We start from the raw sequence: 18,494 nt of genomic DNA on the forward strand, positions 1-18,494 counted from the left end.
CAGGAGTTTCAAGATCGATCAATCAAGATTACGAAATCAACCGAACGATTGGTGTCATCGGGACACTTTGCCGGTGAACAAGCAACAGAACAAGCATACGCTATACTAGGTGCTGCAGCTGATTATGTCAACGATTTGGATCAGTATGAGACATTGTTGAACAGAGCCGTGGCATTTTTCGAGGCCGCACGTTCGGTCAGTATCTAAATTGTTCTATCAAATGACGTCACCCTTTGTTGTTGATTTAGTTTACCAAATCTATGATACCCTCTACCCTCCACCCTTCCCTCTCCTGTCCTTTAACCTTTTTAACTGAGGATGACGAATTCAATCATTATAGTATTCATAGTACTTTAAAGTGTCCAGTATTTTAAGTTGGTACATTTTATTTGGGATTTTTGTATTATTTGATAGATTGTATTAAGAGAATGTTGTATTTAGGTGTTATAATAATTGGTGGACCACCCTGTATATTTACATAATTAGGTGTTAGAATAGTTGGTGTACCACCCTATTTATTTATATATTTGGAATATTTGGAATTTTTATATTATTTAATATTTTAATATTACATTGTGTTAGGTGTTATAATAATTGGTGTACCACCCTGTAAATTTTGTATATTTGGAGTATTTGGAATTTTTATATTATTTAATATTTTAATATAATATTGTATTTAGGTGTTATAATAGTTGGTGTACCATCCTGTAAATTTATTTATTTGGAATTTTAATATAATATTTTGTACTTAGGTGCTATAATACTAGATGTACCATCAACTATTAATGCATATTTATATATTTGGTATTTAATATTGTACTTAATTACTATAATAATTGCTAAACCACCTCCTCAACTCTTAAAATTTTGTATTTCTTACTAATATTCATTTAAATCATAAACTATTATTTTTCTAAATATTTGTACATGATATATTATAACTTTGTGTTCAATATTATTAGTTCATTATTTATTACAATATATCTAATCATATTTAAATATTTATATTTATTTGAAGGCTATTACGAAATTGGATCAATTGGAGATTCAACTGGTTACGACAGAACATCCACCGTTTTCAACACGCTTAGCACGTTTCCATGGTCAGATGGTTAACACGATCGAGGATGTTACTTCTAAACCTTTGATGGAAGGATACGCATTGCTTGATATTACGGGAAGAGGTGCGCCCGGAGCTGAGGTTAAGTCACGTCATTATTTTTAAATGACTTAATTATTGTTGCGTCTTATAATGTTGGTTAATAAGTTTGTATTGTTTTGTTCTTAATTCAAACAGGGTGTGAGACGTACAGTTGAAGAATTGGAGAATCGTAAGATACGTTTATTGCAACGATGTACAGCAAATGAGGAAGAAAATCTTGAAATATCAAGAATGATTAATATATTTTTGGAAAAATATGAAGAATTGCACGTATGGTTGACCAACATTGCTGAAGCTTTTCTACAAGGTCATCAAGATATGGGCAGTGATTTACCAATGGCCAAAGATTTTTATAAACTTCACGATCAATTGTTAAATGATTTGGATAAACGTAATAACGAGGTTGAACATTTGGAATTTGAGATATTACCGATACGTGAAAGATTGGATGAATCGCAAAAACATGAATTTCATACGAAAATTATCGAATTGCAAAATTCATGGGCTAAAACAAAGAACATTGTTGCTCGAAGAGTTGATCTTGGTTATCTTTATGTACAATTTCATGAGATAGTTGAAGAATTGAGAAATAAAATAGAATTGTTTGATAATAATTTGGAAAATTGTACAGAGGAATCTAAAATTGATGATTTGATGAACAAATGGAAAACAATTCAATCGATTTATTTGAAATTGTCGAACAGTGGCAAAGTTTTCTTAGACGAAGCAGCCAAGGTATTTCAATGTTTGATTTTAATAAAAATATTATTTTATTATTATATTTAAATTTATTTATATAAAATTATTTAATATTAATTATTATTTTTTTCTTTCTTTCGATATTGTTATAATTTGTTATTTAATATATTATTATATTATTTATATTTTATATAATTTTATATATTTATTATAATTTTTATATTATAAAAATATTATATTTTATATTACATTTACTAAAATTTTTGAAATATTTATTTTGTAGATAAATGATCCATATTTGGATGTAACCAGAGCATGTTTATGCGTGCAAACTTTGTTAGAAATATTTGCAAACAGACAATTAACAATCACAGAATCTTGGGAAAAATGGCAAACGACTATTAAAATATTGAAAGAACGACGAATCGAACATGAACGAAAAATCGAAGAAAGTACCAAGGTTGGTTTTAAAACAAAAACAAAAGAAATTTTGACTGAACTGTTACTTCAAAAATTGTTCAAACATTTTAGATGAATTTTATTTAACTTTTTTTTGTAATTAAAAATTTCAGACGTTAGAATGGGTTTCGAAATTTGGTGAACAATTGTATCCAGTTATAACATGTCAATCAATACGTATTGATTCGATACTTCGTGATTTGGAAGGATCCAAAAGACGTATTTTACCTGAATTAAACAAAGCAGTTGACGAATTAGATTCAAGAATTAAAAGTATCGATAATTTAGTAGAAAAAGGTAACCTTTTTATCATACTTCATTAATTTTCTAATCTTTGATAAAATTCATTAAATATTTTGTTCATTTTAATTTCAATGTTTATTAATTTACCAGGTGAGATGCACGTTGATCAACAAATTAAAGAAAAATTATCACAGATGTACGAAAAATTGCATACAACTGCTAAAAATTACAAAGATTTGTTGACATCATTAATTTCAATATTTGAAAATCTTCACGAGGTTGAACACAAAATAGAAGAATCTAAAACAAAAGTTGATCATGTCACATCATTTTCGAAATCTTACGACGTTGATTCAGTTTTGAACGACTTCGAAACGAACAAACGAACGATTACGGAATCTTTGAAACATATTCAAACAGAAATTGAAATAATCATTGGTAAAATTAAATTATTGGAACCACCGGAAGCTGCTTTACAGGATATTGACAAATTAAGATTAGCATTGGACAATGTTGTTTCACCTTTTCAAACATTTACCGTTCAAACTTTAACTCGTATTGAAGAACATCGTAGAATTTGTATCTTCAGTGAAGATCTTTCACGAATTGATTCGGATTTGCGAGATTTAAATGAACAATTGCAAACGGTTGATGCAAGATTTAACGAAAATTTGCAAGCCGCCAAAACTGCTGCTAATGCTTTCAATCAATTTGAAGCAACCATGACGGTGAGTTTTCATTTCAATGAATAATCCGATTACTTTTTAATTCTTTAATTAAATTTCAAATTTAATAATTTAATTTAATTCATTGATTATTTTTTGCTGCTTTTATTATTATTAAATTTGTGGAATATTAAATTACGGTAAGAGATCAAATATTTATCGAATTATAATATTTATTAATTAAATATAAAACAAAAATCAAAACAAAAACAATACACATAATGCAGTTTGTAACATAAACCTGAACTTTTGATTCATTCTATTATTAATAATAATATTTTTTGACAAATTAATAATATTTTTATAAATATTTATTATTGTAATATACAATTTTGTAGATGTTGGAACAAAGAATCGATGTATTTGTTAGAACAACTGAAAAAACCATTGTGATTTCAACCCCGCACGTTAGAAACGATTTGACATCGTTGAAAGAAAGATGGAGGGATTTGAAATCACGTATGGAAAATATTAAAAAACGTATGGTTTTGTGTATACAATATTTCGAATTATTGGAAGAAGCCAAAGAATGGTACAGAGAAGGTGGTAAACTTTTGATAGTAATCGCTAGAAAAGCAACAAGTGTTAAAGTTCCAAAAGATGCTATGGATTTACTTCAAGAAATTGAAAATTATTTAAAACCTGGTGAACAAAATCAAGATAATAGAATCGAAAGATTGAAAGAATTGTCAACACTTACATTTGGCATTGACAGATTACCACAGTTCAATGAAATTATCGTTGAAAATCGTCAAATGTTGGATTCATTCGCTGTAATTTCATCAGAATTGCGTACATTGATTCAAAATTTACAAAATGCCGAAGATTTGAGAGAAAAATTGAGAATAGAAAAGTTAGAAGCTGACGAAAAGTTGCATGCTGTTAAAAAAGAAATGGCAGCTGCTGAAGCAGCCAGGTTGGAAGCTGAAAATGCGAGAAAAATTGCGGAAAAACTTGCAGTTGAAACTTTGGAACGTGCAGAAATAGAAGCTAATAGATTGAAAGAAGAACAACTCGCTAAAATTGAAGCACAAAAAGTTTCTACACCAACACCAACACCACCACCACCGATGTCATTTTCTGTATCGGCTCAAACGGATAAATTTGATGGTGCAGATGAAAAATATATTCATGAAACTCATACTTCGGCTGTTACCAAAAAAGAAATTCATATTTTGGAAAAGGTAATAAAAATATATACGACTATAAATAAATAATATATAAAGTATATAAAAATCATTTCAATTTTATATTTCAGATGAAAATAGAAAAGATTGTACCAATTGTTCAAAAAGAACCAAGCCCACCAAAACAAATGATAGTCGAAGAATCCCATAAAACAATGGTGCACGAAACTGAGGAAAAAGTATCCCCAGAATTTACCATTCCATTGAACGATGCAACTGTTCAAGAAGGTGAAAGATTTACATTTGAATGCCGTTTAATTGGTTATCCAATACCAGAAGTTGTTTGGTATAAAGATGGAATATCAATTTTAAATAATCCTGATTATCTTACAACATTTCATCAAGGAATTTGTACACTTACGATTGAAGAAACATTTGCAGAAGATTCAGCAAAATTCACTTGCAAAGCATTCAATAATTTTGGTTCTGCTGAAACATCTGCAACATTAACAGTAAAAGGTTATTATTTTCATTTAATTTGAACAAAAACGAATGAATGTTTTAATTAAAATAATTGTTCTTGTTTTTATTTTATAGAAACTGCACCGGAGGAACAACCAAGTCCTCCAGTTTTCATCAAAGAATTAAAACAATCAACTGCAATTGAAGGTAATTCGTACAGACTAGAATGTACAGTTGAAGGTAATCCATTACCAACAGTTCAATGGTACAAAAATGAAACCAATATTGATAATTCTCCTGATTATATTATAACTTATAACAATGGGGAAGCTTGTATGAGTTTTGATGAAGTATTTTTAGACGATAAAGGGATTTATACTTGCAAAGCAACCAATAGGCTTGGACAAGTGTCTACTTCTGCAGTGCTTGATGTTAAATGTAAGTTTTTTTAAATTTATTTCGATATTTATTATTTTTATTATATGATTATACATTTTTTAGTATTGTATTATTTATTAGATGATATAATTTTGTATTTTATAATCAAATGTAATATTTGGATGTTATAGCCATAGAAACGTCTACAGAAAAACCATATTTCTTGATACCATTGTCAAATGCTATGGCAAGAGCTGGACAAAGAGTTAAATTGGAATGTGAAGCTACTGGTAATCCAATGCCACAATTATTTTGGACTCATGATGGAAAACCAATTGATGAGACCACTCACACCAAAGTAATTATTTGCCATGAAAAAAAATGTTGATTTGTTTATTTTGTTTCTGTTACTTGTTCATTCTAATGACATTGATCATTTGTTTATTATTAGATACAAACGGAGAGTGGTCGTACAAGTTTGATCATTTCCGAAGCATTTCCAAAAGATGCTGGTTGTTATACGGTGACAGCTAAAAATGATATTGGTGAAGCCAGTGTATCCTGCAATGTATCCGTCAAAGGACTTTTACGTCGTGAAACAAGCGATTCTGAATTTGCTTGCAGCGACATGGAACCAACAGAACCCAAAATTCAACTACGTTTGAAGGATCACGAAGTTTTCGAAGGACATTCTGTTAGATTGGATTGTGTTATTGTTGGACAACCTGAACCTGAGGTAATTTTTTTTAAATTAATTTTTATTAATTAAATTAATTTATTTATAAATTATATTATTCATAATTATGCAAGTGTAAAATTAACATTAATTTTATTTTATATTATAAAAATTAAATTATGTTAGTATTTCGACATTATTGTAAAATTCAATTTTTAAAAACAAATTATTTTATTTTTAGGTTATTTGGTATCACAATGATAAACCTGTAAAAGAGTCCGTAGATTTTCAATTATTATTTCAAGGTGACAAATGTTCTTTGATTATTCACGAAGCTTACGTTGACGATGCAGGTGTATACAAAGTTGTTGCAATTAATTCTGGTGGTGAAACGTCTAGTCAATGTACATTAAAAGTACTACGTAAGTCAATTTAAATCATTTATCAAATTTATTTAATCAAAATTAATTTAATCCAAATATAACAAATTTTTTTTTATCAGCAATTGCTCGTAATTTGGAAGAAGCTGATGCGAAGGACAAAGAAATACCAGTTTCATCGTCACCAAGTTCACCACCAAAGTTCGTCAAATTGCCAACCGATTCTTTGGTTGCCGAAGGGGAGGATGCAAGTTTTGAATGTGCGGTGACAGGTGAACCAAAACCGGAAGTCAAATGGTACTTTGATAACAACGAAATCAAAACTGATAATAGAATTTTAGTGAGTTTTCATTAAATATAAAAAATATCATTCCATTTTTTAATCAATTATTTAATAATAAATGATTATTATTATTTAATACGATGAATAGATAAAAGAAAAAGAAGATGGTACGATAACGTTAAAAATTTTATCAACCATACCAGAAGACAAAGGTAATTACGTGGTAAAGGCCACGAATATTAGCGGAGAAGCAAAAGCATTCGCCAGATTGGTTGTCAGATCATTGACAGACTTCCGAAAAAAAGAAGAATTTGTTAAAATGGAAGAAAAATTGATAGCACCTAGTTTCAAAGAAAGATTTATCAACAGATTCGTACCGGAAGGTGTGTCAACCAAATTTGAATGCATCGTTGTTGGTAAACCCGTACCTAAGGTAAATCATCTAATCATTTTTTATTAATTAAACAATAAAATAAATATTATTTGATAATGAACAATTATGAAATAGCTCATATCTTTGAATAAGTTCAATTAAAAAGTGATAATTAAATTATCATTTACTATCAACGTTATAAGTAATACTAATCGGTGTAACAAGGTCAAATTTGATAGTTAAGGAATGAAAAGAATATTTCGAATCGTGTTGTATTATAGAAAGGTTGGCTAGACTGTTAGGAGGTAACCGACCAAGAGTAATTTCGTGCTACCCACCGGGGGTTATATTTAAACCTTGTACCCAATGTATATTCACGTTTGAAAATTCTGCGAGTGAGCGAGAGTTTACGGAACGTAACAGAACGGAAGAAGAAGAAGAAGAAGAAGAACATTTTTCGGCATAAGTTCGTTCGAATCATTTCATTCCATTTATCGGATATTATCAGGAAAAAAACATGACTCGTTTTTATTAAATATTTATTTAATATAAAATATAGAATAAAAAAAGGGGAATAGGAAATATATTTTTGATTTCGATATTTAGATTCAGTGGTTGTTCAACGATCGACCTGTCCATGGAAAAGATTTTTTGGTTTCCGTTAGTGGAGATCGGCAGGTATTAACTATACCAGAAACCGAAAGTTCGCATGCTGGAACAATATCCTGTGTGGCGGAAAACACCGCCGGTAAGGCTACTTGCAACGCCAAATTAGAAATCGGTGAGTTTTTTTATTAATTATTTATTATTTGTTATTTTTTTTTTTAATTGGTCCCAATTATCTTTTTTATTTTTTTTTATTTTATCGTTGTAACATTTAATTTTACATTTTTTATAATATATTAAATTTATTATATAATTTAAAATTTTATTATATTAAATTTATTATAATTTTAAATTGTATTACATTAAATTTATTATAATTTAAAATTTTATTATATTAAATTTATTATAATTTTAAATTTAAAATAATAGTAAATTTATAATAATTAAAAATAAAAAGAGAGAGTCTATTGCACTTATCAAAAGATTGAGTTAGAGGAATGCTAAAATAAATCGAATAATTCTAAACGGTGTTACGGTGTCACGAGTTATTAATACATTTTTATTTTCGTGACAAGTGTTTAGTGTTTGTAATATCGTGTCATTATTCGTGTAAATTTTCATTCACTAGGAATTGGCGCGAATTGCAAAAGTTAAATATTAATATTTTATAATTTTATGACAAACAATTGTCGTGACACAGTTTTTTGGGAAATTCGATAGGGTCCAACACTATTTTTGAAAAGACAAATTGTTCTTTTTACGTTTCATTGGCTAGTTTTTCTTTTATTAGAAATCTTTTTATCAGAATAATTGTATCTAATATTTTTTTTTTTATCAAAATTGTCTTAATATTCAAAATTTCATTTATTTGGTTAATTTTGATCGAAACTTAACGACAAACCGATGATTCCCAATATTCGTAGGTGAGTTAAAGCATAAAGCGCAAGCGCAACTCATAAATACGATCCTACAAATTTATTTTTAACTTTAGGGTGCAGTTGAAGATGAGAGAATTTCTTCTTTTCCGTGTTCCCATATCTTTTTCAATAATCTTTTTGAGACATTTTTGAATCATCCACTATAAGTATCTATCTATTAAAGTAGGTTATTTTTTCTCGATGATCACACACAAAATTACTATTATATTTTATTTTTTTACAATTACATCTTCCGTATTTCAAACGAAAATAATTATTATTGGTAAATATGATAATACGGATTGAGAAAAAAGTAAATTAAAATAAAATAGATTTTTTTTTATAATTTAGAATACTTATAATGAAAAACGTGGTCTTTTTTTTTATTTCTATGTTAAATACTTTTACAAGTTTAATAGCAATTTCTCGTTATTTTTTATTTTTTATTATTAATTGTTTTTTTCTTTTTTTTCTTTCTTATTTTTTTTTACAATCATACTTTTCGTATTTTAAACGAAAATAATTATTATTGATAAATATGATAATATAGTTTAAGAAAAATAAAATAAAATAAAATAAAGTAGATTTTTATTATAATTTAGGATATTTGTAATAAAACGTGGTTCTTTTTTTTGTATGTTAAATACTTTTGTACGTTTAATATTAATCTCACGTATTTTTTTTTATTTCAAATGCACTATTAGTACGTGCACGTACACTAACAGAAAATATATGTAGAAACCGTGTTATTTTTGTCAGCACGAATACCCAATACGTAGCTTAGTATAGAGTAGCTCTAACCCAGGGAATTTAAATGACCCTTCTTCTGGATCTTCAAATCCTATTAAGTATTATCTTATTTTATTGAATCATTATAAATTATTATTAATATGTAAAAAATTGATGCACATTTTTTTTCGTGTGTGGTTTGATTCATTTAAAAAAAAAAACTCAAAGTTCGTTAATTTATTTTTTTATTTCTTTTTTCTCCATATATTTTATTAAAGAATTTGGTTTATAAGATTCTGATATGAAAATAATGTTTAATATAAATCAAACGCCTACAAGATTTTCTACGATTAATTTAACTTATCCAGGACAGGTCAGATTTGCATATTGCGATCTAGTTAACATAGAAATGCATTCCCCGATCCTTTTAGTTAGTTCAAATCGTATGCATTTTGGTAACAAGCCAATATGTTTGGTTCCACTCGAATAGAGTATAAATTACAAATTAGAAACGTTTGACAAATAGTTAAAGGTATTACGTTTCTCATTCAATTTGTTTTCTATTCTATTTTTTTTTAAATTATTTTTATATTTAATTTTAAAATTATTTTAATAATTCTTTCAATGTTTTTACAATATATATATGTATGCATCTATGATTCAGTAAAGGTATTACGTTTCTTATTGAATTTATTTTTATTTTTTTTCTTCTATTTCTTCAAATTATTTTTATATTTAATTGTAAAGTTTAGTAATAAAGTATTTTAATAATTCTTTAAATATTTTTACAATATATATATATATATATATATATATATATATATATATATATATATATATATATGTGTGTGTGTGTGTGTGTGTGTGTGTGTGTGTGTGTGTGTGTGTGTGTGTGTGCATCTATGATTAAAGTTACGCAATAACGACAAATTCTTAGATTTGAATTTAAACAGATGTGTTCCTATTGCGTATAGTTTAAATCATGCCAACTATTAATACATTGGTGATTTGAAAGAAATCAAATGCATTTATAGATTCCACTGTCAAACAACAAATAATGATCTATATATATCAATCCTATATTAATAAACAACATGACTAAGTTTTGATCTAATGATAACTCAATTAATCATTCTTTTATAATAATAATTATTAGGTATCGAACCGAAGAGGGAAGAAGAAGGTACAGAAAGGTTACTTCAGTTGGTTGAAATAAAACCTGTCGAAGACATGCACGCATCAAGTAGTAGTGATAAACATTTTACGGCTGAAAAAATGTCGGACGAGACTGGATTATCGGGTAGTCAAATTTTAACAAAAATGTCACAAACTATTACGGAATCAAAAACAACTCATACATCTACGAAAAAAGAATTTATATCATCGATGATGTCTTCGTCAATGGGAACACCTGGACAAGAACCTACGAGTGTTACTGTTAAAAGTACTGTTCATAGTACTGAACAATCAACTTCTGAAAATAATGCACCGCCTGTTGTTCAAGTAATTTTTTTAATAAAATATTAAAATGATTTTGATTAGAATAATCAGATAAAATTAAATAATAATTTTATTATATCAGTCACAGAAAATTGAAGAATTCGAAAAGATAATTCAAGATCAACCTGGTGAAATTCGTCAAGAAAAAACCGTAGTAGTGTCACAAGGAGAGGAAGGTATAAAACGTGATGGGAAAACTGCACAAGTACAAAAACCAAGTAGAAAATCAACAGCACCAAGATTTGTATCGCCATTAACAGGAATGATAGTTGATCAAGGTGCTGATATCATTCTCGAAGGAATCGTAGATGGTAAGAATAAACAATATTAATAAAATTAAATATTAATCTTGCATTAAAATTGAAAAATGTAAAATGTCAAAATCAAATCTGTTGGCAAAAAGTTTGTGTCATTGCACTTACTCGTCACATAATAAATTATTATGAAAATACAAACATTTGTTTGTGATATTCACACATTTTTTTGATCCACATAATTCTCAAATTTTAATATAATTTATTAATAAGTATATTTTATTATATTAGGTTACCCCCAACCAAATATTTCTTGGTCAAAGAACGGACAGGAATTACAAGCAAAGGATGGTGCCAAGACGAGTTATACTCACAACCACGTACGTTTAGAATTAAAAAATGTCAACGTGAAGAATGCTGGACGTTACACATGCACTGCCAACAACGAAGTTGGTTCTGCTAGCAGTACTGCTGATCTTGTAGTCAAAAGTAAATGAACCCCAATAACAATGAATAATTTATTTTACAAATTTTACATTATGATTGAAAAAAAATAACAAATGATTTTCTTGGTTCAGAAACCATCTTCCCACCTGTATTTGGTAGACGTTTGCAAGCACAAGTTGTCAAACGTGGTGACCGTGTGATTATGGAAGTTGAAATTACTGGAACCCCAGAACCTACTGTAACTTGGTACAAAGATGATATTCCAATTAAAGAACAACCACCATCATTAAGAATAAGACAACAAGGCAACTGTTATATATTGCAGATTGATAAAGGTAAATATAATTTATTTATTTATAAATGTTTACCAAATCATATTTAATTCTTATTAATATTTGTAGCTGAAAAAACACATGCTGGAAAATATATGGTACGTGCAATCAATGCTGGAGGTGAAGCACAAAGTATTGCAGATTTTGCTGTTTTTGAACCAACACCCGACACCATGACGGAAGTACACAAAACGGTTATTTACGAGAACGTTCAAGATAAAAAGATTATTCAGGTAAGTGTCATATTTTATTATATAAAAGAACATGTTCAATATCTTCTATGAAAAATTCGGTATTCATAAATCAATAGTATATAAAAAGTATGTGTGTGTATAATTGTACATAGCCTGACGTGAAAAAGGTTGATGATGTACCGTCAGCAACGACAATTTTGAAGACTGAGCAGATAACAGGGATGACAACGATCCAACCAAGTTCAATATTAAAAACAATTCCAACTCCTAGTCCAGCACCAATAACTACAACACCAATACTACCATCTTCCTTATCCACAATTCGTAAAACTGAAGTAATCGATGAAATTCCCGAAATGAAAACTTGCCGATCAGAAAAAATTTCGTCAACATTTGAATCCCATCAAACTGAAACTAAATCTGAACAAAAGTTTCATATGAAATTGGAACACAAAACTCCGCCAATAATCGAACCGAAAGCTCGTCCTGAGCTAACGACCACGGTAAAAAAGGTTGTTCAAGAAGATTTTACTTCAAAATTGATCGAACCACCTTCTGTTGCGACCGTGGAAGAACAAACGAAAATCGAAAACGAAAATATAGAAACATCGACCATTGCGAAAAAAGATGCGTTAAGTTTTTTCGAATCTATTACGAAAGAAAGTGAAACTGTGCCTAAAGGACCCAAAGAAATGATCAAATTGATCGATGATAGTGATGGAAAGGGTCACGAGGTTAAAGTTGGAAAATTAACTCAAAGTTACGAACGATCAACTGGATATCAAGAAATCAAAAAACCCGAACCTAAACCAATGGATTTTCAAACTACTAAAAAATCTGTTCAAGATATTTTCACTAAATTAGAACACGGATCATCAACCCGTGGTGTTGATAATAAATTATTTGATTTTCCATATTCGGATTACAAATCACCATTGTTAGATACTAAAAAAACCATTATGGAAGATATCACAATATCAAGTTCACCGATTGAGAGTAGTGCATCAATGTTTACAAGATTAGAAACTAAATCAGAAAGTAGTGAAACTATGATGAAAGGATTTACATTGGTACCAGAACCACCACCTGAAATAGGATACATGCCTAAACCTGATGAGATTAAAAAAAAGAGTCCCGAGGTACCAATCAAAGCTAAACAACTTCAAGAATCCTTCGAGAAAACATTATCCCCAATAGATGCTCCGATTGGTGGAGTGAAAATATTTCCTACGGTTCCTCAAAAGGTTATAGAAAGTCCTAAGATTGTTAAGAAACCATCAACTATGCCACCACCGCCATTTGAGTTAGATAAAAAGGAAGTTGTTGAAGAAGTGTGCATTAAAAAGGACGTTCATGAGAAAAAGGATAGCAGTAAAATGTTGAGGGAAGAAAAAATAGAATCACCAAAGTTTGTTTCAGTACCAAGCTACATCAGACCGGTTTCACCTGCAAGACCATGGTCTTCATCGTCAGATGTTGAAACGAGATCTCACGTATCTACGGATATTTCTGAATACAGGTGTCATTCAGCTGCTTCTAGTCATCAGGAAATATTACGATCGATATCACCGAGACCTTCTGTTGATGGTTTAGCTATGGAAAAATCATGGGCTAAGAAAAATACGGAAGCTACGAGAAAATCTTGGCCACCACAACCACCAACACCGAGTGATACAACTCCAACGTTGATCAAACAATTTCCTGGTGAAGATTATAAAACATCGACGAAAGAATTTAAACAGGAAACTGAACAGACACCTGATGGTGGTGTCAAAAAGACTAGTATTGAATCATCGAGTAGTTTGGAAAAACATTCTTGGAGTAGTAAACAAGAATCGATGGAAAAAATTGTAGAAAAAGCTCCGTCCCCATCTAAAGTGGTACCACCGATCATTTACAAAGCTGAAACAATTAAAGTTGATCATGCTATCAATACGATTCAAGAACAATCAATGCGTGAAAAGTATTCATCAGAATGTGACGTACAAAAACAATCGAGTTCGGAAAAAATAGTTGAAGAATATTCCTTGAAGAGTCCTTGGTCTGTTGGAACGGATTTAAAAGCACCAGGATTGGTGAAAAGTGTTGAACCACCGAAAAAAATATACGTTCCACCTACTCAAGAATCATCAAAAAAAATGACAGAATCTTATTCGTATGATTCGGTTATTTTAGAACCTGGTCCACCACCGGAAATTGGCTATGTTCCACCACCAATGGTAAAAGAGAAAAAAATAGAAATGTCAGTGGAAACCAAACCAGCTAAGATACCACCGAGTACTATTAAAACAATACCATCGTCAGTTTTACAAAAAAAGGAAGAATCACCACCAGTCTTACCACCCAAAGATGTTAAAATGACGCCACCACCGTTACCTGCTAAACAACAATCATCTTTGGATAATTTAGAACCATTTCCGTTCAAACCATCACCGTCACCAACTCAAACGAAACCAGTCACGAAAGTTGTACCACCTGTTACGACCCCAACTAAATTTGTCAAAGGAACTTTCGGCAGTGATTACGAATCTGATATGGATATTCACGTTAAACCAAAATGGCGACCGTACGAAAGTGACAGTGAAGAACCACGTTATCGTAGAGTACAAGCACCAGTTTCCAAACAAACGGTTAGACCAAGATCAACCGAACCTGAACCATTACCACCATCCAAATTCGACACGCCACCGGTTGAATTCTCAGGTCCATCCAAATCTATGCTGACTGAAGAATCTCAACAGAAAATGTATAAGAAAACAACATTCAAACGTCACGAAAGGGAAACAACCAAACAACAGCAACAACAACCGAAATATCAACCACCAATTCAACCACAAACTCCACCAATCGTTTTAAAACCAGGTTCCCCGCCAATTTACGTTCAACCTTCAACAATCAGCAAACCTCAGCCACCTAAATCTCCACCAACAAAGAAACCAGAGTCTCCTAAATTCAAGGTTAAAACTTTCCAACAGGAGAGTGGTTACATGGCGGATACTGATGAACCATTGCAACAAAAAGCATCCAATATTACCATTCAAAAAAGTTTTGGCAAACATGATGGTTCGACTAGTTCAACCAGCAGTTCACACATGGAATCTCGTACGTCGTATTCTGAAAGCAAATCTGAATACTTTGAAAGTAAAAGTTATCATAGTCATCAACAACAACAGAAAAAAGAAGTATCATCATTCGTTCCAATTACTACTATTACAACACCATCTCCTAGTTCTTTTCCAAGTCAAAAACCTGCCCCACAACAGAGAACTTCATTTGTTGAGAAGACATATTCTTCATCGAGTGGAACCGAGCCTACTAAATTAAAAACTTCGAAGGTTCGACGACGTATTTCTGGATCTTTCTGTTTGTTTGTTCGTTTGTTTGTTATTGTGTGTATTTTTAGAGATATTATATATTATTTTATAGTCCTAGGCAAGAACAATTAACAATTGAATCCCAAGATATCAATTGATTAACATTATAGTTATTTTATTGATAATGTTAGGTTAGAGTGATATTTTTGATGCATGAAAGATTATGCTTTGATCTGATGATTATTGTTAGTGCACACGAATAGTGATAGATGTTTATTTGTGTTTAGATTAACTTGTCTTTTTAGTTGATCGTTTTGTGCTTTTTTTTCTTAAGTAGATTAGGGTTGTCCAACTCACATTATCAATGTGGTTCGATTAATACAAAATTTGTATTAGAAAACCAAAAAGGTTGGACATCTCTGACGTTAGATGAAATGAAAGTTTAAAATTTGCTACTATTGGATTGGCAACTAAGTCATTGATTTTAAAAAACCACCTATCGACAAAATCCGCAATTATTTACTTGCCAACCCAATAGTTAAACAATAATCGTTTAAGATTAATTAAATTATCTCAATTATGTTTATATTTTCTGAACAGGAGACAGTTTTTACCACGGATCATTCTACCCATCGTAAAATGGAATCAACGCGCAAAGTTCAAGGACCCTCTCCAAGCCCTTCCAAATTTGTCAAGGGCGAGTTTCGTGAGAGCGATTACGAAAGTGATTACGATGGTAGAATATCGTCAGTTTGGAAACCTCGAACAACCATTGAAACCGATGATCGTTCCTTTAAACCGGTGAAACCTACTCTAACTGGTCCAGGTATTTATGAAATTTATTAAATTTAGTTATTAATAATTTATTTGTCCAACTCACTAAAGTATTAATTTTTTAAAATACTTCTCTATAAAAAAAAACAATTACTATTGCAATATTTTAACGTTAAGTTTAAAAGTAGTAGTGGTCCTCCTGATTAGATTTAGCATTTTTTTTCATATCCATTAACTTATTTTTTATTAATTCATTTTAATAATAATAATTCTATGTGACGGTGATGGGATAATCTTTTAGGGGTGTATTTTCTACTTTTTTAAATTTTTTTTTAAATGTAACTTGGTAGGTCAATACGATCAGGATAATAATACAAAATCTCGTTCGTAAACGAGGTTAACAATATAATTGGAAGTTAGATCCTAATAGGATTATTACTTTTTGCAAATTTTTTCCAGCTTACAACAAGTAGACACCTCCCGGCAAAGCTTTCTTCTTCTTCTTCTTCTCCTATCGTAGTAAAATCTCACGAGACAAGTTTCTCCTATCTTCCTGCTTCGCTTGTCTCACTATCATATCTTTACTCTTCTTGGCTACTTCTGAGTACGTACGTTAGGTTATTAACAACAACCACCCTAACCTAACCTAACCTAACCTATAACCCCCACCCCCGTACACCCAGCTTTATTTTTTTCTAAATGCATCAACAACATTTATCTTATCTTTTATTATATCCAATAATCATCATCCATCAAGTTTTCTTGTCCTGCTTTTGATTCTCTTCGTTTCGTTCATTTGTTAGACATACAATAATAATTTGTAACATAACCTCATTGCAAGATATTTTAATTCCTCGAAAAACAAAAAAATTGAAAACATAAACGTAGCAAGGGTGGTACGAATCAATATTAATTTTAATTAAAAAATGGGGAGTCGAAAAATAAGAAAAAAATGTCCACACACACACGAAACCCCCTGAAGTTCAAAAAGTTACTAGAAATCCAAATCTGTCCCTAAAAAAAAAATTCGAATTCTATCTACGAACATGGATCACCATCCGAGAACAAATATTTTCTACTTAGGAAAATCAAAGGAACCGATCGTATCAACATTGCAACCTGATAAAATAATTGAAAAAACATCAACGAAAGAACAATACGAGCAAGATAATCGAATGGAAGACAGATCAATGATCGTTACTACACCAACTAGAATTAAACAAGTATTGTTACCTGGTTCACCACCTGAAATTGCATATGCACCACCTCAAGGTCAAGAAACTTATTACGAAGCTCGTGCAGGTATGCCTTATCACAATGCGATTGGTACGGAAACTAGGAAAACCGTTCGGATGGATGAATCGACGGAAAATAGTAGAAGAATCGTCACGGTTGAACAAACCAGTCGTGTTATCAAGTTTGGTGATAAACAAAAAAGTAGCAGTGATTTAGGATCATCGATGGATGATTCTACGAAAAAACAACAACAGAAATCTTATTATCGAGTACCAACACCTAAAAAATTCGTACAAGGTCAATTTCGGGAATCAGATTATGAGAGTGACGTTGATTCCAGTAGAATCAAACCTAAATGGGCACCTGCCGACAGTGATTCGGAAGATCCAAGATACAGAAGGGTACAACCACCTTCTGGTAAAAGTGTTAGGTCAAGTAGTCTTCCGGTTAGACAAGAACACGTTGTATCACCGTTGGAATTTGATACTGGACCACCAACACCATCATCAACTATGAAAAGACAAACATCGATGACCCAATTACGTGATGATATTAGAACAAGCAAGTTAGAATCAACTAAGTTTCAACAACAACCATTTACTAGACATGACGAATCAATGTTGCAACCTGGCTCACCACCGGAATTTGGTTTCGTTTCGAGGACCGACGTCAAAAAGGCTGCCAATCGTAAGGGCATTTTTCATCAAATATTTTTTATTGTTTTTTAGTTAATTACTTATACTTTCAATGCAAAAACAAAGAAAAAAAAGGAGTCCATTTGTTCTCCAAATTATTTTCAATTTATACGGGTTATTATGTTAAAAATAAGTATGACCGTTGATTGGTTAATGATCGATGCACAAAATTGCAAATTTTTGCAAAATTGCAAATTCATAGATAATAGTTTTTTTTTTCTCCATTTCACTTTAATGTAAACAAAAAAAAAATAACCGTGTTTCTCATTTTACTCTCTTATACATATAGTTTCATCATTATTATCATTATCATTATAATTTTACACATTTATTACTATTTATTATTAATTTCATTAATTATTGACAATTATTTTCTCTATTTTTCATTTCCCATCCTTTTTTAATCTTAAAATTTCTTCTATAGTACTTTATTCACCTGTCTTTCTTTTTCATTTATACGCACACACATACAAACATATTATTTCCTCTGTTTTCTGTCTTTCTTGAAAAAAAAAAATAATAAAATATT

At 30.4% G+C, this 18,494-nt stretch overlaps 1 protein-coding gene across 1 annotated transcript in view; it reads left to right on the forward strand.

The window, feature by feature from the left end:
- LOC107074638 (sallimus) overlaps nucleotides 1–18,494 on the forward strand; it is a 138,040-nt gene that overhangs the window by 18,373 nt on the left and 101,173 nt on the right. Inside the window, 23 exon segments of the mRNA XM_089179482.1 lie at nucleotides 4–195; nucleotides 1,019–1,201; nucleotides 1,298–1,897; nucleotides 2,145–2,321; nucleotides 2,434–2,617; nucleotides 2,714–3,291; nucleotides 3,627–4,472; nucleotides 4,547–4,934; nucleotides 5,013–5,315; nucleotides 5,447–5,613; nucleotides 5,707–5,991; nucleotides 6,173–6,353; nucleotides 6,434–6,651; nucleotides 6,743–7,027; nucleotides 7,574–7,748; nucleotides 10,376–10,722; nucleotides 10,802–11,030; nucleotides 11,265–11,462; nucleotides 11,552–11,755; nucleotides 11,822–11,985; nucleotides 12,099–15,281; nucleotides 15,861–16,086; nucleotides 17,118–17,957. Coding sequence (XP_089035608.1) covers nucleotides 4–195; nucleotides 1,019–1,201; nucleotides 1,298–1,897; nucleotides 2,145–2,321; nucleotides 2,434–2,617; nucleotides 2,714–3,291; nucleotides 3,627–4,472; nucleotides 4,547–4,934; nucleotides 5,013–5,315; nucleotides 5,447–5,613; nucleotides 5,707–5,991; nucleotides 6,173–6,353; nucleotides 6,434–6,651; nucleotides 6,743–7,027; nucleotides 7,574–7,748; nucleotides 10,376–10,722; nucleotides 10,802–11,030; nucleotides 11,265–11,462; nucleotides 11,552–11,755; nucleotides 11,822–11,985; nucleotides 12,099–15,281; nucleotides 15,861–16,086; nucleotides 17,118–17,957 — 10,153 coding nt within the window.

The sequence above is a fragment of the Polistes dominula genome, unplaced genomic scaffold, assembly GCF_049000335.1.
Source record: "Polistes dominula isolate Pdom_NZ unplaced genomic scaffold, Pdom_raw_medaka contig_373, whole genome shotgun sequence".
Classification (NCBI taxonomy): Eukaryota; Metazoa; Arthropoda; class Insecta; order Hymenoptera; family Vespidae; genus Polistes; species Polistes dominula.